At 43.2% G+C, this 25664-nt stretch overlaps 1 protein-coding gene across 3 annotated transcripts in view; it reads right to left on the reverse strand.

Annotated features, from left to right (window-relative positions):
* MARK3 (microtubule affinity regulating kinase 3) overlaps window positions 1-25664 on the reverse strand; it is a 696418-nt gene that overhangs the window by 643533 nt on the left and 27221 nt on the right. For all 3 annotated transcript variants that reach the window (XM_085626305.1, XM_085626304.1, XM_085626306.1), the window contains exons 2-4: window positions 25045-25236; window positions 23398-23451; window positions 18743-18791 (exon numbers count right to left, since the gene is read on the reverse strand). In XM_085626305.1, coding sequence (XP_085482431.1) covers window positions 18743-18791; window positions 23398-23451; window positions 25045-25236 — 295 coding nt within the window. The remainder of the gene's footprint in view (window positions 1-18742; window positions 18792-23397; window positions 23452-25044; window positions 25237-25664) is intronic.

Genomic DNA, 25664 nt, shown 5'->3' on the forward strand with positions numbered 1-25664 from the left:
TACGGCGCTTGCACGGTGTGCTTGCGCGTGTCCCCTTCGTGCGGGAGCCAGCCATCTTGGCGTCCTTGGACGCCACCATGGCGTTTGATACGCTCGAATGGCCATATCTCTGGGCGATGCTCGCGAAGTTTGGGTTCGGCCCGGGTTTCATCAGCTGGGTCAAATTACTGTATTCGGGCCCGATGGCGCAGGTGGTGGTGAACGGGCGTGTGTCGGCCCCGTTCGCGCTGGGGCGGGGCACGCGACAGGGTTGTCCCCTGTCGCCTCTTCTGTTCGCCCTGGCCCTGGAGCCCCTGGCGGAGTGGCTGCGGTGGCACCCGTCCATCCGTGGTCTCCGCTGGACCCCCGAGCTCGAGGACCGTGTGTCCCTCTACGCGGACGATATCCTTTTGTATCTTGCCTCCCCGCGCAAGTCCCTGATCGTCCTAGTTGACGTTTTGCGCTCCTTCGGCCGCAACTCAGGCCTAGTCATTAACTGGGCGAAATCCTGTGTCTACGTGCTCTCCGGGGAGGCTCCGGTCCTGCCGCGGGACTGCCCGATCCAGATTGCCTCCCAGGGTTTCCGGTACTTGGGTATATATATCACTCTTGACCCAGAGGCCCGCTATGAGCGGAATCTGCTGCCCCCTCTCCAGCGTTTGAGGGAGGATGTGGTGCGCTGGCGGCGTCTCCCGCTCTCGCCACTCGGCCGAGCGGCCTTGTTTAAAATGATGTCCTTGCCGCGCTTCCTCTACGCCCTCCAGAACGCCATGGACATGGTCCCGGCACGCTACTTTCGTGAGGTGGAGGGCCTTCAACGGCGCCTGTTCTGGGACGGGAGGCCGCGTATTGCCCTGGCTAAACTGACGCTCCCGTGGTACGACGGAGGGATCGCCCTCCCGGACATTAAACGGTATTACTGGGCCTCCCAACTAGCTGCAATTAATCACGGCCTTTACGGGCCCGCCCTGAACCCGGCATTTGAGATGGACAAGATGCTCCTGCCCGGTGGCGATTACAATCGAGCGCTGTACTCTGGCGCGCCCGACTCCCGTCTGACGGGACCGACGCGTGTCATGGTGCGTGTCTGGCACGCGGCTAATGCAGCTATGGGGTGGAAGGACCGTTTGACCCGGGCGTCTCCACTGTATGCACCTGAGAGGCTGGGCTCCCTGTGGACATCGAAGGGCTTTGAGAAGTGGGACACGATCGGAATCAGCACAGTGGGGGATCTCTGGACGAGGGGGGGATTCAAAACTTTTGAGACGCTGCAGGCGGAGTTCCAGCTGCAGGGCAGTGAGTACTTTCGGTACCTGCAGGTCCGCCATGCGCTGGGCTCCGTCTTCCCGGATGTTGCATCCATTCCGGAGTCTTCCCCCCTGGAGGACAGAGTGCTGGATGGCCATGTCCCGGACAGCACGATCTCCCTCATATATAAGAAGCTGATTAATGATAGATCGTGCCTGTTAACTAGTCTACGCGAGGCTTGGGTGGCCGACGGGCTGGAGCTGGACGACGAGGATTGGATGTCCGCGGTGGCCTCTCCGAAAGAGGTGGCCATCCCGGCTCGCCTTCGTTTCGTCCAGCTCAAGATCCTTCACCGGGTCTACGTGACGGGGCCAAGGCTTCTACGTATGGGTTTTGCCGGTGACGGACTGTGTAAGCGTGGCTGTGGTGCGTTGGCGACTTTTATGCATATACTGTGGGAGTGCCCGAAGGTGGAGCGATTCTGGCGTGGTGTGCATGAGGTCCTGCGTGTGGTCACGCGTGTAGCGCTGCTGCCTGAAGCGAGGAGGTGCTTGTTGAATGTATGGGAGCCGAATGACTACTCGGTTCCGCAGACGCGGTGGGTGACTCTGGGATACATGATAGCGAAACGTGATATTGCTCAATTGTGGGGATCCCAGAGGCCCCCTGCGGTGTCGGCCTGGAAAGAGCACATGGATTGGTGTATGTTCCGTGAAAAGGTGGTGTATGTGGCGAGGGGTAAGCCTGGGGCGTGGGTGAAAATCTGGGGCCCCTGGAACGCCTACCGTGGGGGCATTTGTGAGCCGCCACAGCTGCCGGCTGCCTCGCCTGCTCCGTCTCCCTAGCTGGACCCTCTTGCTTGGCCGCGGGCACGCGACCCCCCAGTCCTTGATCTTCTCCCATCCCCCTCTTCAGATGTTTCCTGCCAGTCTGGATCCCCCACTATGGAGCAAATGTTGTCACCTTGAATCTCGGGTTGCCTTGCGGTTGTGGTTTTTTTTTTTTGCTGTTGTTAGTCTTCAAAATGAAACCGTACTCTGTGGCAGGATGCCGTGAGGCCCGCACCATTGATTACTCCTGTGTTTCTACTGTGCACCGCTGAGAGACTGCTACTGTCTGTATGTACTATATTGTGATGCTCTAGCGGCCGGCCGTGTGGTTGTAGGCCCATACCTGTAACCTTTTTTACGAATGCAATAAACGGTTTCAAAAAAAATAAAAATAAAAAAAAAAAAATAATGCTAAAGCCATCACCAAAACAGTCCTTTAGGAAGCAACATCAGATCCGCGAACTGAGCATGCAGTCATTTTAGGCACACAGGTAGTTCTATGTTTGTCACATGAAGCATAAATCTTGCACACTGCCCCTATAAAACAACAAAGTGCAGGTAGTATGATGTACTGCAAAGGAGAAGGTATCCACATCCAGGAGAAAGTATCCACATCCAGGAACCCTCACCATTTATTTTAAAAACAGCTTTAAGTATTTGTTCCAAATCACCTACCCAGAACAGCTTATAGCCAGGACATAAAGGGTGCACTTGGAGGCGACACAGTGACTTATGAAGAGTGCATTCTGGTCAAATGGGAGAGATCATGAAAGGACAAGACCAAACAAAACTCAAACGTAAACCACAGCTACATTTGAGGTTCCCAAAAGTTTATTGAAATGATTCAGAGAATTCGGAATGCAGCTATCAGACAGTTTTGCAATCTACCTTTTTGGACTCACATCACAGCAACCCACAAATCCATACACTGGCTTCTAGTAGTTAGGTGCACTGTATTTAACTAAAAGTGCAATGACACGGCAGCTTTATTTTGTATGCAAGCAAATGCATGATGTCATTCCAAGTGTCTTTAAAACAATAAAAAATAAAAATCTAATCAATAAATAGGAAAAGTGAAAGCATTTTTTTTGCAAGTACACAAACCTTTTAAACACTTACCAAAAAAATAAGACTGCAGGGTGGGTGAGGAAATGGAGGAGCAGCTGGGGGCAGGAAGCAATGGGGAGTGGTCGGGGAGGGGAAAAGAGGCACATAAGAAAGCAACATGGTGCTGGAGGGAAAGCACATAAGCGAGAACACCACAGAGTGAAGGGAAGGGGGAGAAGCACACCGGCGAAGAACAATACAGGGTTCAGGCGAGGTAAGCCCATGTATGAGAGAGAGAACATGGAGCAGGGTAGAAGCACACAAGAGAGACAACCAGAAAACACACGCATACCCATGGCATGCTTTAGCAAAATAAATAAGTTATTCCCTAGTAGTGAGCAGAGGGAGGACACAATAAAAGAGGCTATACTTGAGGGGAGGGGCAAACGGACAAGGCAGCCATTGAATAAATAGCAAGTAAATGAGTGACAATAAAGCCAACCAATTGTAAGCAATAGACAGAATTTCAGTATACTCTCAAGTTCCTGGCAAGCTGATAGTAGTTCTTTTTAAATCAGATTCGCTGTCTAGTAGGCTCGAACTAAAAATGGTAGGTACACACAAATCTAACTATTCTCACACTACAGCACCCATGCTTTTGAGCAGCAGAGCTGTGCTTATCGTAAAAGTTGCTAAGCTTCTGTAATGTAATATCTGATAGAGACAGTCAAGCCGCAGATTTCGTAACTTGTGAATTCTCCGCAGGCGTCAGACTGGATCCGGAAAGTTTTCAGCAGTACCTCTGGGGGGGGGGGGGGGGGAGGGGGGGGGGGGAGGAAGCGGCGCCGTACGGCTCCGCAGTGACAGTCTCCGGATGCAATGTCAGCAGTGACATAAAAGTCCACTCCGGCGTGCGGATGTCAGTTACTTCAGTGAAACCTTCTGCATCAGAAGGCAGAGCCACCTTGGAAACTGGCTGTGGAAACAGTGTGCCCAAAAAAAGATCTAAATCTTTGAAACACTAATTATGTTAATTAACCAACTAAGCTTATGCTAGGTGTAAACCTGCACCCTAATGTATAACTAGCCTTGCAAAGGAAAACATTCCCATCTCTATAGATCACTCACCAACGGGTGTGAAAGGTATGATAACACCAGGCAAAACCCATGAGGAAACAACAATAAGATGTTTGTTGAGTCAACATTATGTGATCTAACCACCCCTGGTGTATAAACCAGTACTGAAACCGTGCAAAACCCTGGTCTCACAGGTTTTTCGCAGAGCGGGGAGGATGAGCAGGGCGTTCAGGAATCTGCAGCTAGACTGTCTCTACCAGATATTACGTTACTAAAGGTAAGTAACTTGTACATCTGATAGAGACATCTAGCTAGCCGCAGATTCCTTAAATTGTGAATTAAATTCCATAGCTATTCCCACCCAGAGGAGGGTCTGCGAACCAATCCTACAAAAGTTCTCAAGGAGAACCAGCTGGTCGAAATTAACAATAGACCTGACGTACGTAGGAATTTAGATTAAAGAGCATGACCTCCTTATAAAAGCGGTGGCAAGGACCACAGGCAATATAAATAAAAACAACGTACGTAGGAATAGCAAAACAAGTGCTTGACTCCTAATAGAATCGATTATCACTGTCACAGAACATATAAATAATAATCAACCCTACAGGCCCGAAAGAATCGGGCTTTGAGCGAAAAGAGGTAAACCCCTAAACAACCATCTGACATTTATCAGACATTATCCTCTATCCCCCAGGGGAAAGAGAACTCATTGACCAAAAGGGCAAAATCCAAAACAAAAAAAATGTAATCCTAACTCTTCACGACAATAGAGAAATATTAGAGAAAGACCTGTCCAGATAAAAATCCCAAGAGTACTCTCAGTACCCATTCCCATTTTACCAAGATGAATGAATATTATCAACTCAAAGACTGGAGACATAATCCGTACACCAAGAAAGATTAACAATAATACCTCCCTGGTATAAAGAATTATGTTTGAACATAATAACCACTCTAAGATTACATAATGCACTGTAAAGAAGTTAAAATGACACAAAACAGATTTGAATCTCGTACAAGTGTTCAACAATTATGCCAACTGTATAAAATATTGCCACAAAGATGTGTGTGTATATATATATGCAAAGCCCGAAACGCGTCATGGCAGCATTTTGCACTTAATAAATCAAGCACGAAGAAACTGGAGTCCGTTTTCTCTTCTTTCAAGTTTCCGCAAATAAAGGAGCTGTTAAGTTGGAAAAATTGTTATAATATATCACTGAAAAAACCATAGGTTTCACACATGTTATAGTTAGCTGTACATTTCACTCGTAAAAAACCAATGAAATTCCCCCGTTATAGTTAGTGCAGGCAACTTTAACTCACGCGACCGCAATCCTCTGCTCATGCTAATACTGTATTTAGACACTTATTTGCCCATGTCTTCTTCCATTAAATTTTAGCTATACATATATTACAAATATTTTTTTTTCATAAAGACACATATGTCATCAGCAGAGGATTGCGGTCGCGTGAGTTATAGTTGCCTGCACTAACTATAACGGGGGAATTTCATTGGTTTTTTACGAGTGAAATGTACAGCTAACTATAACATGTGTGAAACCTATGGTTTTTTCAGTGAATTTGCAAGGTTTTTTAAATGCTAATTCCTAACTATAACGTGTGTGAAACCTATGGTTTTTTCAGTGAATTTGTACGGTTTTTTAAATGCTAAGTTACTTTACGCCATTCGTGGCGTGCGCGCCCAGTTAACGCAGTTCGCGCACCGTGCGCACATGGGGGACATATTATGCGCATCTTTGTGAATTTTTATTTTTTTTTATTTTTTACCTGTAATAAGCCATGCACAAATGGTGTCCTTCAGGCACCATTTGCACACGGGGTGGGGAGGGTGTGGATAATTTTATTTATTTTTTATTTTTTACCGTACGCGTACGGTAAGCGTAATCGGCGATTTTCCGAAAAAAAAAAAAAAATTTATTTGGGCTTGGGGGTTGTTTGGGGACCCCTATATCAATGCTGGGTGGTTAGGATCTCAAGAAACTGCCTCTTTAGACATTTTTTGGCATCGTTTTTGCTGCCTAACTCAGAGAGCGAGAGAGAAAATGGCGGCCGCCGCTTCCTGGTTTTGACCGATTCGAATGTTTACTAAGATCTAACAGCCAATCAAAATCGCGCTCGCGCACGCCACCGTACGCGTACGGTAAGCGCACCGTAAGCTGGCTCAGATATATATATTGATTTAAAGGCTATTTTCTCAGAATCTACTGAACAGATTTACACCAAACCTACAAAAGGCACTTCCTTGACCTGAGGACTACCTCTCTGCCAAATTTCAAGTAATTCTGTTCAGCCGTTCGGGCTGTAGCTGTGTCTAAAGGTCCTATGGAAAAATGCATGGGAAAAACGCGTTTTGGGACTCCCCTTTTATCTCAGCCCCCGCTTGACGAATCCCCCCGAGACTTTCCCGGTAGGAGCGGAGTGTAGCGCCCCACCTATTTTGAAAATTTCACGAGGATTCGTCAACCGGCGCCAAAGTTATTCAAAATAGAATGTTGCGGATTTCCTATGGAAACAGGGTCCTAACTATAACTACCTACTGGCGACCGCCAGTAGGAGATATATATATATATATATATTAAAGAATGCTGCCACAAATGACAGGATTCGTCTGTCCTTGAGTGCGTCCTCGCAGTTGATTATATATATATATACACACACATATATATATATATATATATATATATATATATATATATATAAACTGTGCGGATTGATAAATACAGAGCTTCGGCCGAAACGTATCTCTCTGGTGGTCCTGTGACCATGTGGCATACTGAATAAATAGGATGCCATCCCTTTACTTAGAGTGCCGGCCGCCTCTTTAATGAGTTTGGGGAGGTTTTTGGGTCATATATAGCTTGTCAAAGACTCCAAGTGGCCTGACAAATCACAGAATTTCGCTGGCCAATGTCTACTGTCGGATCACAAGGCTTGCTCCCGCATGGCCTTCAGTGTCACGGTCAGAAAGTCTGAACAGGACTTCGAGTCATGGACAGGCTCGAGTCACCAGGGAAACAAGAAAAAAGGGGCAACCAGATCACACTTTGAAAACTTCCGTCTTCTTTTTTTTTTTAAATATCAAAGACCAAATATGTGTAGTACATATGAACACAGCCATGAATACTCTGTATACATAATAGCTAAACAGAACTCAGTCCAAAAGCACTTTACAATATAATTGAAAAAGGTATAGCATAGTCTGGTACACAATTTGATAGATATATATATATATATATATACACACACACACACACCAAAATAAACCTCAGAGCAAAGAAAGCCCCCAACCCTGCAGTCGTCAACAGGCACGGAGCAGGCTGTCAATTAATTGCACAAGAGAAATGCCGAAGCCCAGTTCCAGGAATCATTTTTCTCCTCTTGACTTTTCCAGGACACATGGCAAGATTTAGAAATCATTTCAACATCATTGTGCTCAGATAATAATGATTTTTTTAAAGAAGCACTGCGTCATTTTCTGACAAAGCTGCCTCACCTGTGAACAAGGCTCATTGAGGAGCCAAAGGAGAACACAATGAGAGCATGCGGTGGTTATATATTTCCTTCATATAACTGCACCGGAGTTCTGTGGGATCCATTTATTGTTGTTTTGGAGCAGTTTTTCATTGATATATATACATACATATAAATATATATACATATACACAAACACACACACAATTCTTCAAGAAGCAACAGCCATAATTTCTCAAAGAATGTTAAGTACAGAGGGAATTCGATACATACCTCAGCAAGACAGGTAATATCTAACCTTCAGACAGAATAACTTATGCTAAAAACATTGCAAGAGAATAACAAGAAGAGCTTTCTATAAAGCCTAAAAACCTTATACCATGTAATGCATGACCGAAAACAGCCTTAACTGTTGCATACACTGCCTATCACACAGCTTAAGTTCACACAACTAAGTTCCAAAATTGAACAAAGGCATTACCTATACCTTCACATAGAGGAAGCCATCGTGTATTCCAAAAATACATCCATAAAATGAATTTACCAGCACAACTCTTAAAAAATTGAAGCACTCATAATAAATATGCAGTCCGCACAAGAAGAGAAAACTAACTACACTGATTACCCTTGCCAAGAAAAACCAGAGAGGAGTGTACATTTAACAGAACCCTAAAAAGGGCATTACAAGAGGAAGAGAACAGCTATTGGCCCACAATAATTGTTTTAAAAGAGTCTATAACTGAGTTCAAGAAGGACTAAGCTGTATAACAGAGTGATACCAGCATAAGACAGGGTAGTCGGAGAAAACTATTTAATAGCCACCAAATAGAGTACATAAGTAGTGCAGCTAAAAGCTATACAATAGCAAACCAATACACCTCGTAGAGTAAGACTTATACCCAAAAAGGGTATGAACTTATGAGACCAAGCTCCTCATCAGAGTAAAATAAAAGAACAAACCAGCTATGCAGCTGCAAAGACAATTCGGAAATTAAAATAGTCAAATCCGGAATCAAACACTCTCGCAGTCAAAAAGTAGTGCTTAAAACTTCAACACCACAAAGTGCAACAGCAGCAGAGGCAGGACTTAAATCTTTAACCTAAAGATCCAAGACCGTGGCAATATATTAAAGAGAAGCAAAAGATCTGAAAAGGCCATACTTCAAGTGACCAGTCATGAGTAGTTGTATCGCTGAATCTACATGGCTGTCAAATAAACGAACACTGTCAAAGGTCATATCTTTCAAACTCTCCAGAACATTTTGGGGGAATTTTGACCCATGCAACTAAGCGTGTCTGCATAGAGCAACAGACCAAGCCATGGCCCTGCATATAGAATCTGTGGTGCCCATTGTTGACTTAATGTTAAACGTTGCCATCTCACAGCCATCTTGCACAAGCTGAGAGTTCAGCCCTGACCCCTTCAGGAAGGGAAGGAAACAGATGGGTGACAGAGTCCCATAAAGCATATGAAGCCCTGCCTAAGTAAGACACTGGACGTGTTTAAGACCTCAGAGTTGAACTAGCCGAAGCAAAGGTATTCGGGCCACACAGATCCAACCACCTAGATTCTCTACCTGGTGGAAGTAAAAGAGAAACATCTGGATTTGGCGAAGCCGTAGCAGCTTGCGCAACAAACCCTTTAGCAGTAGGATGTCAAGAAAGACAGACAGGGTCGTCCAGAGCAGGACGATGGCGATGGGAAATGGCACGATCAACAGACTCCGGTCACTGGCCTCGCCCAGGTTCCCAGAAGGGATTGTATTGTATTGTAATTGCATTTATATAGCGCTTAATACCCGTGACAAGGAGTTGAAGCGCTTTTTCGGCAAATAGAACGCTACTCCGGAACCCATAAAGGAATAATGTTGAATTAGTATAGTGAAATATCAAAGTAATGCGAGTGGTGGATATTAGTCAGTTATTTGGATTGAGAAGGATAGCGGAGAAATAGAAAAAGAAAAAAAAGTTTGAATTTATATAGTGCTTGTTACCCCTGATTGTGTGTTGAAGAGCCCATAAAGGATTAGTATTGAATTAGTACAGTGAAATATGAAATTTGAGAAGCTGACATGTTAGTCTGTTATTTTGATTGAAAAGGATAGGGGAGGGATAGAAGAGTGAAGAATTTCGATTTTTTTGGGGAGGTCATAGCAGTAAGAGGAGTAAACAAGCATTTTCAATGCAATAGGTCTCGCAGTTACGTGAGTTTAAGCTATTGCCATTGTAATTTATGTTTTTAAAACTAAAACAAAAATAAAAAGCTTTGTTATTTTCAATGTCAATAGCTCAAACGCGTAAATGCGAGACCTATTGCATTACAAATGCTTGTTAAATGTGGAACTGCAGGGGTTCTGATAGGGAAGCCTCAACTGACTTTGTTGTTGGAAGTCTTTGACCAGAGAGCTCATCCACCAAACTGTCTAGTCGTGGTGACGATCACGTGACACTAATCAAGGTAGGCCAACCACACAGTTATCATGCATTTTTGTTGTATTTATATCATGTTTACCCCACAACTCCTTAGAGATATCTTTTGTAATTGTAGTTATGACATAAGGGCAGGACTTATGGGACAAATGTAGTCCTGTTGCCATCAGTACTATAATAATATTTGGGTACTGGGGTGACTTGGATTGAACTACTGAACATCAACACCAACAATATCGTGACATTCATATCGAGGACAGAAAATGGAGGGAAAAGGTAAATGCATATAGGGAAGTATAAATCTACTATTCATAACTCCATGTCTATGTACCTCTAAAATATATGTACCACGTAGGTATATATTTACGTGGAGTTAGGCATAGAAAAGCTAGACTTTACCTGTCGATATTTTATTTTCAATATTGTGTCCTCGATATGCTATCTCATCGATACTGCTGAATCAATATTCGAGGGCACACATTTACAATGAAATGATTGATACTTTTGATATATTCTTTTTGTACCCTTCTGATACATTCGTTTTGTATATTTTATTTGTATTAATCTGTTTTACTGCAGGAGTAACACTTCTGTGCAGCTGCAAATCTTATACAATTTTTTCTGTAATTAGAGAACTTCTGAAAAAATAAGATACAGATGTGGCTGTCACTGTAAGCTATGAATCATAACAAAGTTGTTCATAAAGCAATGCAAATAATCTTGAATCTATCAAATGGTCGTTTTTCCTTCAGGCAGAATTCTTCACGGAGCATGAGTAAATTGTTATTATGTTTTTGAGGGACAGGGTGTGCTTATCAACCTTTTGGCTTGCTGCCTTCTGTCTTGCATAGCCAGGCAGCCAGTATGCTTAATCAGTCTTCTCTTTATTTTCATTAATTTTTTTAATTATTTTTAAAGGTTCCAAATACTGTGGATAAATAATCATTTGTTATAGTGTCATGGTAAGAATAAAACATTTTTTCTAAATGTGACACCCTGCCTCCACTCTTTGACGGTATCCAATCCCATTCGTCAGCCATTTAAAACAAGACAGTTAGTGGAATGGGTGAAGAGGCCCCCCTCCCCTTACCTTGCAGTGGGGTGTCTGTGTTTGTTTTACGCCACTGGGTAGGGGTGGTGCTAGTTCTACTAATAATGGCCTTCATGCGTTGTCACTCAGCTGGCTACCAAGAGACACTTCCCCATAAATCGGGTGATATTCTGACTGGCCGAATGCCCTAAATAGTTAGCAGGTCTGGGTCAAAGTCACTTGCACTGGACAGGCAAATTCTACGTGTGAAAGGGTAGTAGGGCAGGGGTGGAATTCCCTGGTAGATTCGTACAGATGAAATTCTAAGGCTGGGACAGACGTAGACACTTTATTTTTAGAACAGTTTGATATATTTGGTGAAGAGTCAGTCGCGGTGGGACAGCAGGTCATGCTTGTCGGCTGTTGGTGGCACTCGGGAAAAGTCCGCCATATGTATGTTCTGCCACATCGCGGCTACCGAAAGATAGGCAGTGGTCCTGGTTTCTTTTCAGAAACTGAGATGTATTTTTTTTATTTCTAAAGCGCTCGATCTGCCAAAGGCTTCTTGGCGCTAGAGCTACTAAACACTGTCTATTTCTTTGTGGAGATCGCCTGGGCTGCACTGTGAAATCTTTTATAAAGAGGTGGGTGAAGTTAAGCAACCTTCTCCCCCTAATCGGCCCTTCTTCGCTAATAATAGTGGAGGTTATTAGGAAGTGAAAAATAGTGATTCCATTGCAGCCAGACCTCCTTCCTCCCTCAGGAATGCTGTCGGCCCCCTTTCCACTGGTCTGTGTTGCAGTGGATACAGACTCATCCCTCGAAGGCTCCCAACCCCCTCCACATGCCCTTTAGAAAACCATAAACAGAATCAGGATTTTCCATGCGCATAGATCCCGTTTCACACCCTTCAAAGGGCCGAGGGAGCTTTTGATCTCAGCTCAATGCGCCATTCACAAACTTCCACCTCCGTGGGGCCATTTCCTCCCTTGCGGTCCTTTAAATACAGCCCAAATATTGTGCCACTTGCAAATTTCCATTTAATGCAGAAGCTTTAGGCAAAAAAAAAAAAAAACAAAAAAAAAACGAGCATACACATTTTGCACATGCGAAATTTGCACATGTAAACAGCCTGCGCTTCCAGCAGTACATTACTTTTTGTCATTTTCCCCAAACAGTTATGAAGCCGAAGAACTCCATAATAGTCTGCTGGGGTGCAAACGAGGTGGTTGGAATACTGTCCTTCTGAGGTGTACTGCTGGAAGCGCGGGCTATTTACATGTCCTCAGATCTGTTTTAATTTCATCTAACACAATCAGAACAAAGTCCCTCTGTTTTAAAGATGCCTCGTATAAAGACAGGCAAAGATGATTAGGGACGGTTCCGTTCTCTCAAGTAACAAGCGATCGCGAAAGCGATCGCTATTGTGTAAAAAAAAAACCAAAAAAAACACGCCAGCGAACATGTGTTCAATTATCGCACCCGTGTCTGGGCACGATAATTGAAACCACATGGCATTTGGCTGCGCGTAACAGACACCAATAGGCCATGGGCGGAGCAATGCACCCGCCGTCTTTCAGAAACACACGCACGCAAAGGCCAATCACGGAAGACAAAAGGAGAAGCACACGCACGAGCGTGTGCTATTCCAGGCTCCTTTTTGGAACCCCACACAAAAGGGCTCTCGCTGCGCGAGCCCTAAAACGGGATGTGGATTGGAAGAGTCAGATGGAAGAGTTTAGAAAGGCTCGTTTTGGGAGAATCGGCATAGTAAAAGAGGTGTCAGATGATGCAAGGAGGGATAGAGGGCAGAGTCTAGAAAGGGTTATTTTGGGTCTCATAGTAGTGGTATGCGGTTTGGGATGAATGAGTGGATGTGGAGGATATATTGTCAGAGGTATAGGGAGAGAAATAGGTTAGTGTATTGAATATGCTTTTTTAGGAGAAAATAAATATATAAATCCAAGTACATGGAAGGAATATAGATGCATAAAGGAGGTAAGTATATGTAGATTAAAGATGCATTAGATGAACTCTGGTTTTCAAGTGTTGTACTAAAAATAAAATGTCAAACAATTATTCTACATGTTTATACAAAGCAATACACACATATAGGTACATTTCTATAGTACAAATAATTGCTAACATACAGAGGGATATGCTGTATAATTCTGTTTGGGAATGGTGCTTATGTGGGGAAGAGCTGATTCTTGAGTATTTTTCTGAAGATAAGAGGACACTAAAGGAAGCTGCTATCTCAAGCCCTCAGCAGCTCTCTTACTTCTGCAATAGCTGCAGTAGCCTCTGTCGCAATTTGTGGGGGAGAAAGCAGATCAGAATTAGGAAAGGGTTGAAGAAGACTAACATCCTTACTCAATGCAGCCGAAGAACCTTCCATAATAGGCTGAACAAATCTAACCAAGTGGTCGACTTCACCAGCGTCACCTGAGACACCTTGAAATGCTGGAGTGTGAGAAAATACCATCTTTCTTGCATGGTATGCCCCCACTTTTTGCTGAATTGCTGATGTGCTTTAACTGAGTGTGCCCTGGGCTCTTGCCAATCAGGTGCCCAGGGCCTGTGTTCCTTCCCTAAAACTGCATGACAGCCTAAACCCAATTGGCATTTCTGGCCCCAGGTCAGCCCCTGGTAAATGGTACCATAGGTACCCAGGGCACTGTGACCAGAGAAGGCCCCTAAGGGCTGCAGCACTTATTGTGCCACCCTTAGAGGCCCTGTACCCTGACACACACACTGCCTTTCAGGCTGGGTGTCTTGGTGTAGAACCAAACAGAGTCGATATGGCACACATCCCTGTGTGCCATGCCCACAACACACACTGCCCTGGCATACCTCAGTCACCCCTCTAGCTGGGTGCACTATGCCAGTGGTGTGGGTACAGGTGCATGAGCCCTGTACCCCTACAGTACCCAGGTCCATTCATGGGCACTAAGTGCAGTGCTGCCATGAAGAGCATATGGTGCTGGGAGGTCGTCAACACGAACTCCACAGCACCATGATGGCAACAATGAAGACTGAGAAGTTTGATATCAAACTTCTCAGCACATTAAACCCACACTGATGCCAGTGTGGGATTTAATGTAAGATGCACGACAGAGGGCAACTTAGAGTTGCCCCCTGAACCTAACCTACAATCCACGTCTTGTCTGAGAGGCTGCCTAGGCTGCCACACAGCAGACATGTTGCTGGACCCCTGGGTAGAGAGCCATCCGCTCTCCTGAGCCTGCAACAATGCACATCCTGGGCGAGGTGCTAGGTCTCCTCCCCCAGGATGGGCAGGGGAAGCTTCAAAGGCATGCCGCCTTTGTGAGCTTCTCCAGGCCACTTGCTGTACTCAGCAACTGGCCCCCACCGGTTCTGACCCCCACTCTGGCGGGAAGACTGGCCCCAAGGGAGAAAAGGGGGTGTGCCAGCCTCTGCCAACTACACCCCTCAGGTGGGGGACGCGAGTTGAAGCACATCTCCGGGCTCTTGCCATCTTGAAGATGGGGAGCCCTGCTCAATCAGGACTAGGCTATTGCCCCCCTCCCACAGGAGAGTGGCAGGATAGGGGGTGTACTCACCCCAGGGAAGGGACCCATTGGTCCCTGCCCTTTACCTACCTGTAACGCTCCTAAATTTAGTATTTAGGGGCACCCTAAACCTTCCTTCCTCAGATCCCGAATCCGAAACAAGCAAGAAGATCAAGGAACAAGAAGACCTGCCGTGCAGCTGCTAACAAGAGGAAGACACCAACTGATTTGTCCCCAGCCCTACAGGCCTGTCGACCCTCAAACCTACTCCTGCTAAACTCCAGCATCTCCAGTGATCACTCCAGCGTCTCCAGTGGTCAGCAACCTCAAAAACCCAGGAGGACCTGATTGCCTTGTGACTCTACAAAGACTGGGACTCCCACGAGCAGAGGTCCAGCTCAAACAACAAGCAACAACCCCTGGCACCAGCCAGGAACCGCGATCCCTGCACCCACCAAGCCTGGCCTGTGCCTGAGTGGACAAATACCAAGAGGACGTCCCCCCGGCGACTGTGACCCAGACTCCAGCTCCTAAGGACCCACCTCAACGCTCCCGACGACGCCTGCAGCCTCAGAACCAGGGACCCCTCCAACCGCGACCAGCAGAGGGTAAGATTTCCAGACGCGAAAAGACACCCCTGCACCCAGCGCCCTGCGACCCCCTGTGCCCAGCTCCTGGGTGCCTACCTAACCTACAGCTTCCCAACTTACCTCTCGAAGTGGTGGTCGCACCTGAAGAATCTTCGTCCCCGAGCTTGCAGCCTTTGCTCGTCTTGTAGCTTCTCCATAGGAATCCACTGAGCGCCCGATGGCTCAAAAGCACCCTGAACCCAGCCGCCCGAGTACCCCTGGAAGTGCAACCTCTAACCTAATCTACTTCCCCACTTGCCCTGAGCAAGTGACCAGGAGCCCAGCTCCCACAGCCGCGTGGCCTGCTTGCCAGCAGCCACCAACCAAAGGCCCCCTGCCCGCCATAGGCTAACATTGGGCCCAACGCTCTCTGCACCCGGCTGCCCTGTGCCGCTGAGGGTTTAACAACTGTACCTACCTGATAGCTCACTTTTCTTCCATGGGGTAACATTGACTGGTTTCACTTGGAAATTCTTCCAAGTGTCGAGTTTTGAAACTTTAAAATATTCACAAAAAAAATCAACCGAGCAATGAAAACCAATTTACTCACCTGCTATCAGGAGAGATCCCAGTGCTGGACCTTGATGCCCAGCACTGACCCTACAAAGTAATTCTGACTGTACTTACCGATAACTTGATTTTCCTCCATAGGATAACATTGCTTGGTTTTTGCCAGAAATTCTTTTAAGTGTCGATTTTTGAAACTTACAAATATTCGTTGAAAGTCGACTGTATAACAAAAACTTATTCTTTCAACTGTTTACAGGAGATGCACCAGTGCTGGATCCAGGATCTAGATCTTAGTTCGACCTATGCCTGAATACAGTCGCAAAATGGACTCTGGATTATTAAAGACCAGATCAAGCCAGCTATGTCATTAAGGAAGTGTTTGGTATGGCTGCAAAAATAGAGAACGGAGCCCTTAATTGACAAAGGCAAAACCTTTCCAGTATCAAGGCAGTTGAGCAGCAATTATTTGGTTTCTACAAACAAAGAAGCTTAGTCTGCAATCCCATGCAATAATTGCTTAACTCTAGTTGTCCAGATGTCAGGCCATCAGATGTAAAGTGACAAAGCTGTATTGCCCCTACAGTCCCTGTAATTGGTTTGCCGATCGAGATGAACATGGAATCTGAACAATTTGGAATCTGCAGCTCTGCAAACCTCTACTACTTTTCACATGCTGTGCACTCTCCATCTTCGAGTGCGAACTAGGATTCATGTGAAAGGATGGAAAGTAAAAAAAAAAAAAAAAACCCCATTGAAATTAAAAAATCCCTACCCCAACTACACTCGCCATAACCACACCTTTAAAGTTCTGCATTACCAAACTATTCAAACACGTGGATGGGTTTGTTGCCACTTCAGACTAAGAGTTTCCCGCTCCCCAAGACTATATTCAGCTGATAATCTTCCAATCCCATTCGGGCCAGGCTTTCCTATCTCTGCAGAGACAGTACGAGGGGTGACTGGCGTGCAATGAGAGTTGTTTGATGGAAACCAACACAGTGCTCTGAAACATGTAGTGCTGCAAGGCTTTAGATTCTGCTACGATTATCTGGAACCTTTTCTGTAGTTATCCGATGTGCCGGGCATAGGAAAAAGTTTGCGCAAAATTCCAAATGCCTATTGCTACAGTAAAAAAAATACAAAATAAAAAAAAGCTTCTTTACCTAACACCCTAGCAATTCATTGAACATCCATAGCCTTAGACTCAGCAATTTGTTCCTTAAACTTTCCATTTCCACTTGGTCAGGACAACTAATTTGAAGACTCATGTTAATAAACTGCAGTTATAACTTTGAAAAATTCTGTTTTGGGTTTACTTGCAGGCTTCACACAAATCTATCTGCTACAGCCTAAGCAGACCAAACTTTAGACCCCCATAAACTACGATGTTGCTTCAGCACACTTCCTATGGGACATCATGGTTATTGTAGCATATACCACACAACCGAGACCACAAATCGTACTGGATCCTAGTGTGTTATTAAGTTGTTACTATTAAAAAAGTAAATAATATGTAATAAAAGAAAAATAAGAAGTGAGGGCAGGAGTGAGACTTGTGCCATGCAGACTGCACAAAGATCACTGAAGCAAGCAACAAAACAATGTCACAATCTTACCTAGTACAGATCATCATTCCTACCACTCGCTCAATACTTTAACTACATGCTAATTACATTATTATATCAGGCAAGGACATTACAAGAAAATATAGTTTCCATAATTTACTTTTAACAAACTTTCAGTTCTCTCCACGGTCATGCCTTTCTCTGCATTACATAAATATAGTCAAGTAAAGTAACATTACTGAAACTGCAAATTAAAGAGTCTATTTACACACAACTGAGCAACATTATGTGCAATTCTTTAACACCACTTTATCCTAAAGTTTTCGGTATCTCCCCGTCTTGACTGCACTTGCACTATATATAACAAACAATCCCGCTTCCTTAGATGCTTCCAACGAAGAAGGCACGGACATCAGGCTGTTAGGAATATGGCTTCTTTTATCATTTCAGGTCACCCTCGACCCGGACATACAAGAGACGCGTTTCGGCTTCGCAGAAGCCTTTGTCAATCTGATTGGCGCCACCATTAGGTAAGTATATATCGTGTGTCCTTCCCTCTTTAAGGCATTAATAAACACAAAAGAAATACTTTCAAGCAATGCTTTGATATATACATGCTATAACTCGTAAAACAAATACAAATATTTAGCACAGTGCTAATAATCAATTCTCAATTTTTTACCGTAATTTTAAAAGCATGGAACATATTAATTGTATTTCAAGACTAATTGTGATATTCGCCTTAGTAGGAATATTCTATACATTAACAATGCGGCGCCCATCACTCGTAGTATATTGCCTGTAAATATAACACTGAAAATAGATCAAAATACTTAAAAAGCGGCACTGCTACGTATAACACAAAAACAGTCACTTTGAAAAAAAAACAAAGTAAAAATGCTTCAGGAACGCCCAGTTCACCATTGATAAGCCTCTGACCTCGGTTACAGGATAATGCTCAAAGCTGTGTTTTTTAAAATGCATGAAATACAGCTAAGCTCACAGAGATCTAGCGAATCATGTAACATGCCCCTAGGCTAAACTATAAATGGTTTAATACACTTGACCGACTCGAATACTGATCTCCCAGGACCGGCCTATGTTTTCCTCTGGACTGCCTGTCCCATAGTGCAGCTCGGCGGGTGCATGTTTAACAGAAGTACATGGACAAAAGTCCGTAGAGAAGTCAGAGGCATAGTGTAATGGACCATAAAACACTATATATTTAAAAGGAAAACATGATGTCTCTTGATAGTGTATTCTTTCCCTTTGCCACTTCTGGAGCAAAAACACAAGACTTAAATAAAACAGCATTTAAGTAGTACTGAACAAGTTAAGAAAAAGTGAAAATTATCACAGAATTTACCTATGTTCGGATGATTTAAGATTTTCATTATTCGGACTTCCCTGAAAAGCTAAAATGAAAAACGCAATTTATTAAAATCACAACACATTATGCTGCACTCCTATTCTATATTCACATCACTAAGCTATTCAGAAACTGTTATTAAAAGCGGGGAAATGAACTTAAAAGGTACTGAAGAGATAATATACATATGTAGTCTGTTGCAAACATGTATGGAATGGCACATCTTATTACAACCATGGAATCAAAAGTGAAACAAAAAAAATATTACCAGCTGTCAATTTTATTCAATTCCTAGACAAGACTGGAGGTTGCTATTTTGTTCCTCTTACTAGTGAGCCTCATACTGCTCCAAGAATTTCCTGTCGTACAGCTGTGCTACCCTAGATCCCCACAGGGTGAATTATACGCTAATATTTAATCCTGCTGCACTACAACAACTGCATGGTGCTTCATTGGATGCAAATGCTCAACACCTCATTACATCTGCTCTTTTTTCATGTGATAAGGTTGGGCAATTAATGCGCTTACACAATACAACTTACGACATCACTTAAATAGAATATAAGCCAAAATATATACATATATATATATATATATATATATACATACACACACACACACACACACACACACACACACACACACACACACACACACAAAATATCTAAAGGTATTAGCACTTCAGACTGTTGATCATGTACTCTAGAATTCCCAGTATGCATGCATAAATGACAACCCCAACCAGAGCATGCAAGAGTTTCCCACAAACTCTTGTGAATATACCTCCAAGGACCTACAAATGCCAAAGAGATGCAGCACCAACAGCACACCCCACTCCTCGTCAACCACTGTCAAAGAGACATCACGTGGCTCAAAGAGCCACGTGAAGGCCTCAAGCATGTGACAGCACCTAAATCTTCACTCTGGTGATGGGAGGCTCTCTTAAATGTATAAGACAAGACATCAGGTCAAGCAACAGACAAATTAGAAAAATGGCAAAGTTCCATGGTACGCATTCCTGGACGCAAATATGCACTTCAAGCACTCCAACTTGGATTACAAATGGGTTATTCCACTGGCCAAAAGTCTACCTTACCAATAAATCAGTAATGTGCAAACCACACACAATGACATTTAGCCACAATGACTACAGTCACCAAGAAACACCACAATCATGCAGAGTGGTACTCAGGGACTGCAGACAGTCAAACTTCATACAAATGGCAGAAACGTACTTTACTAGTGCTTGTAACAAAACAAATTAAAAATAGAGTTGGATCAAAGCAACATAAAACGTATCATTACACGAAGATACATGCATAAAAATTAGGACCTTTAACAAATATGTACAATTACTAAAATACCCAAGTTTATAACTGGTGGTGGTAAAAGCGACAATAAACAAAGGATCTCATACATAATGAAAAGATACAACGGTCAAGGACACCATCCGAGGACGAGTACTCTACTCTACTCTACAGTAACAAAGTAAAATGTGCCTCTCTTTCACTTGAAAAGTGGGAGTGAGCGAAAAGGGTTTTGTATGTTAAGTGTAAAGTTTCAGATGGTAAAATTTGATTAAAGCGATGGACATTACAATGGAAACAAGCATTTGCAATGCAATAGGTCTAGCATTTATGATAGTTTAAGCTATTGGCATTGTAAATGACAATGCTTTTTATTTATGTGTTTTTAAAACAGATAAATAAAAGGCATTGTCATTTACAATGCCAATAGCTTAAAATCTCACAAATGCGAGACCGATTGCATTGCAAATGCATGCTATAAAAATGTTAAGAGAGCGTGTTCTGCCTGCAAGAGCAGGCAGGATAATGCGATTTGAGAAAATAGTGCTCGGGGGCTGTAATTAAAGCCTACCGAGCAACACCACAGGTAACAGGGGGTGTCGTCATGGGAAGTTACAAAATGACACCCCTGCGCAGACCAACGCATGGGGTGGTACAATAGGGAGGGGGGAAGAAACACTACAAACAAAGAGTAGGGAAAACACACCAAATGCAGCTCAGAGAACGTGATTTACCTATTAAAATGTCTGTGTGGCCTACTATATGTGGGGATGACGACACACAAGGTAAAGGTACAAATAATGGAACACAGAAGCAGCATTAGGTGTCAGTAAAAGATGACAATTAACAACACACTACTTGGAAAAGAAACACTCAGTGGATGATATCCATTGAACAGCAATGGATAAACCCAATATTCCAATCTCATTACGAGACACGAAGAAAGTCCTTTTCCCGATAGAACAGAAACGGATATACAGAATCCGTAGTCATGAAAACGGTCTTAACTATTTAATTCCCTGGAATACTTTGAGTTGGTTATAAACACAAAACACATGTCCATCTATACTGCCCTATTCTCATCACACTTGAGCTACAGGCAATGATAGACATACTATGACTCCCTTTTACTCACTTCTCGAACAGTGTAAAATCACAAAAACATTTAATAGAAACCATGATAGGATACAGTCTACTAGGCGGAAACTTCAAAGTTCTCATGGTGACGATATGAGGTCTTTTTTTAATATTAGCTAAGAGGCCTATAAAATCTAATGACATAAAAGTACAGAAGATACTTCCGAAAGCGTAAGTTTTTCTCGAAAAAAACCCATCTACTTTGCTCTAATTTCATATGGTACTGGATCAATGGTAACGCTGAGGTTCAGCAGTGCCAATGACTCTTCCAACATAGAGGAGGACCAGAGATAAGAATACAGTCTAGTTTTCCTTTAAGTTACCCGATCACGTGACCGCAACCTGGGGTCACGTGATGGGAAGAGGATACGCCTAATACTATTAGAGAGACCACTGCAGTGTTCCAGCACCATCGCGGCAAACGGAGAGACTGATTTTAGGCAGCGGCCTCAACTTGACGAAGTAAGGAGGGTTAATGGCAAGGGCCCTAACTCAAGGTGGTCCATTGATAGAGAACTAAAAAAACGGGAGTATGTGATATCGTTTATTAAAAGGATAATTTGAGAGGCACTCTCCATAAAAATAAATGTTAAAAAGAGGAAAGATCCGCAAGTACCTGCTGAGGGTCGATGGGTTATGGGTAATATACAGAGTATGCGATTTAGGATGAGAGCACTGGTCAAGCAGGATATATTACTCTAACTCTACATACATTTATCTCCCTTGACATACAGTGTTTGACTACAGGGAGCCGCCATTGCTCCCACGCTTGTTCGAGCTTTAACAACGGTGAAACGCGTTAAGGAAATTCAGTTCCAATTGAGTGAAGATGTCCCCGGCTAGGGTGACACAAGAAGTGGTTTTCTCCATGTAATGATACATAATCTAATGAGACGAATATTGAGATAAATAACGAATTGCACGAGGTGAAGGCATATACCTAAATCATTGTGAACCAGGGAAATATATAGACTATGTCCCCATTGGTTTACCTAATATTCTCGCTAGCAAGCAAACAAGTGGCAAGGGTGTGAGATTTTATATATATCACTTTATACATACTTTTCATACTACCATATTTTCACCTACAGATTTCTCGGAAGTGTGATTACACAACCATAGACAAAACAGGGTCTTTCCTCGATCTACTGAAATTAAGGTAGAAAGGAGGGGAATATATAAAGGGGATCTTGTGGTACTGACGAATGCCTCGATAACCGGCAGAAACATGTTGACATACACGCAGAGAGAAGGGGTGAAGGGTTACTAATCAGCCCTATCGCCACCATGCTCTACTTTAAGTTTTAATCCTGGCCAGGAAATCCGGGAATAAAATAGGCAAGTGTATATTCATGAGTCAGTTTTAGAGTCTACTTTCTGCACTTATAATTTATTTTCTTACTTGATCCCTACTCTTATGTTTGTATTGTTTCTTCCCCCCTACCTATTGCTCCACCCCATGTGTTAGTCTGCACAAGGGTGTTGTTTAGCAGCCCAATGATGAAGCATGTCACAATTTCGTGGGTGAGGGCAGTTTTTCAAACATAATACCTTTGCCACCTGTTCTTGGTGCGAGACTTTGTTCACTCCTAATTCTTGGTTTGTGTTGTTGGATATTTACACTGGAGGTCGAAGTAGGAGTTCTTCCTCTTCCCCTTTAGGTTTGTGTCATTTGGTTTACAAAATGAGACATTGCGGTACAAAGGAGGGACTACTAAGCCTTCTGACCAATGAACAGCCACAGTTTACAGTGGACAATGACACAAGCCAATGAAAAATGTGGGCGGAGCTTCAAGTCCCTTCCTCAATACAGCATGCCCCGCAGAGCAGCGCATGCGTTGTCCAGGCTCAACCTAAAAACTGAAGGAGTCAAAGATTTTCTACTGTGGGCCATTTATAATGGGAGGAGCTATAGTGGACTTTGAGTTTGTCTACATCAGCATGGAAACAAAGTTGGGTACAAACTGCTTTTTTCCAAGCCATAGAAGGGCTTCGGTCCCTACAATACAATACCAAAAGAGTTAACTGATGTATGTAAATATTTTTTATAACAGAAATCACTAATAAGAACATTCAGATTGCAAAATTAGGCCTTGAACTTATTTTTTTTATACGCATTCAGTTGTCCAAGTGTTGGTCACATGCATTTATAAATAGAAGTAGTGAATCGACTGCCAATAGAGAAAATACATATTTTTCGAATCTTACCTTTTGCAAACTGGTTGGGTTCAACTGCGTTTTGTCAATTATTTTTATTGCAACCTGAGGGACAAAGAATATTCAAAATGAAAAAAATACAAGTACAAAACACTACAGTTCATTCTCATATTGAAAGACATTCGCTAAATCAAAGGTACTGCAACTTATGTTCAAGAAAGTAATGTTCAGGCAGAAACTATGAACACACAATATACTTTTAAACAATACAGAAATTGTTCTGGTTTGAGGCCAACCCTGATTTGTCCTCAATTCAGATTAAATTCACATCAGGGCTCGATATTACAAATCTAAGGGTCAAGGAAACAAGCACTGCACAGTGAAGTAAAGCACTGCAAGGGATTAGTCCCCTTGGACGCCGATTAAAGTATAAATATTTTTATCATAGCACTTTTACACGTAGATCAGAAAATAGTGCAGTATCCAACCAACAAGAAGGAATATTCAAAGGTCAAGAGAGTTGCCATTAATTACGGCTATACAGCTAAATATACTTTCAAAAGAGTAAGATACATACATATCCCTACTATTTTACTTAGTTCATGGTAAGGCAGACTTTTCCACCAAACTGAAAACACACCATTCTCCAACTCTAGCCTACATACGCATAATTCAAATTAATGCACTTTAAAACACGACATTCAGATTTGAGAGGTGGGATGTTGATGTGTAACAGATTTATCTACTAGCTTCAACAAACATCAACTAACCAGTAACATTTTCCAGGATCTTAAATGGAAACAGTAGCAGAGGAGAAAAGCATACAGGGGCTCTGATTTATTGGCATGTTACCCTAAAGAAGACTTAGTTTCAAGATGTAAGAGAGAATCCACTCCAATGAACGTATAACAATGTGCAGAGGGAGTGTTTGCTGTCTCTTGTGCTGGGCTACATCCTGCAACCCTTTGAGATACTAGTTTTAGGAGGATGCAGAAGTTAGGGCAAGAGAAAGAAGAGCTTGGCGATGCAGAGAAGGCTAAAACACTTGGCTACAGGTAGAGGCAGAAGTGAGGCATGCATCTGTGGGACACCACTTATGAGAGCACAGCACATCCTTAGAACAGTGAGGAGAAAAAATGCATAAGTGCCATGCTTTTTACATGGGATCTGCTAGGGGTGCCCCACTACAAAGGCCTCCAAATACTGTGTCTGAGACAGAAAGCTGGTCTCACTTAGGTTATTCTCCAAGATTGTGCAAAAGACCACCCTGACAAATGACTAACCCACCTTTACAATTCAGACAAAATAAACAATGAAGAAACCAAAGTGGTCCTAGTTGAAGTTACAACGGTCTCTTAACTTCACCGAGCATAAACAAAACAAGGAAATGGAATGTGAGGCTCTATGAACCATGGTGAAAGTTAAGCAGGAGGAATGTGCATGACTACTTCAATCAGTCTCAGAAAGACTTGCAGATGCACAAATAGTTTCTGAGCGCCTACTGACCCAATTCAAAATCTCAAACTGCAAAAGCAAAGGAACAGGGCAACGAAGTACCAAATGTGTCAGATTTCGAATCGTGAATAATTTATTTTTATGTCACCACACACTAGCTCCTCAGCCAATTGTCACCCTGGCTCTACAGTACAAAATATGCTTCTCATTCTCCTGAAAACATGCAAATGTCAAATGAGTTACCTCTCTGCCCGTCAGAATGTGTCTGGCCAGTTTTACTTTCGCGAAATTTCCTTTGCCAATTGTTTTAAGAAGTCTGTAATTTCCAATATGAGGTTGTTCATCTGCACAAGAAGCAACTGGATTTCTGCCTCTAATTCCAGAGCGCCCAGATCGAGAAGAGCCTTCCGGTCGACCGTCTCCATGAGATGAGTGCTGCATCAAAAATAATAAGAAAACAGTTAACGTTTTAGAAAAGAAATGCCACTTTTAAAAAAAGGTAAAAATGTACCCTGATTAAGGAAGCAACAATTTACAATAAACAGAATAATGCACAAAGCATGGAAGAAAAAAGGCACACTATATAAATTGGCCTTGTTTAAATTGCAAAAACATGGTACACTCACAATGTGAAAGGCAGTAGATAATTTCAGATTGTAAATGAACCCCTGAATCACTCCAGCCCAGTGTATGCTGAAGTCGCCTTGCCCAGCAGTCAGGTGTTAAGCCACATGAAAACCAACCTAGTATGTAAAATACGGGCCACAGATCACGGCAAATCTTTTTATATTATGGTTCCCCATCACAGTAAATAAAGTGACCAAAAATCAATGAGGACAGGAGCGACACGTTCAAACAAAGTG

This window comes from Triturus cristatus, chromosome 9 (genome assembly GCF_964204655.1).
Source record: "Triturus cristatus chromosome 9, aTriCri1.1, whole genome shotgun sequence".
In the NCBI taxonomy this organism is placed as follows: Eukaryota; Metazoa; Chordata; class Amphibia; order Caudata; family Salamandridae; genus Triturus; species Triturus cristatus.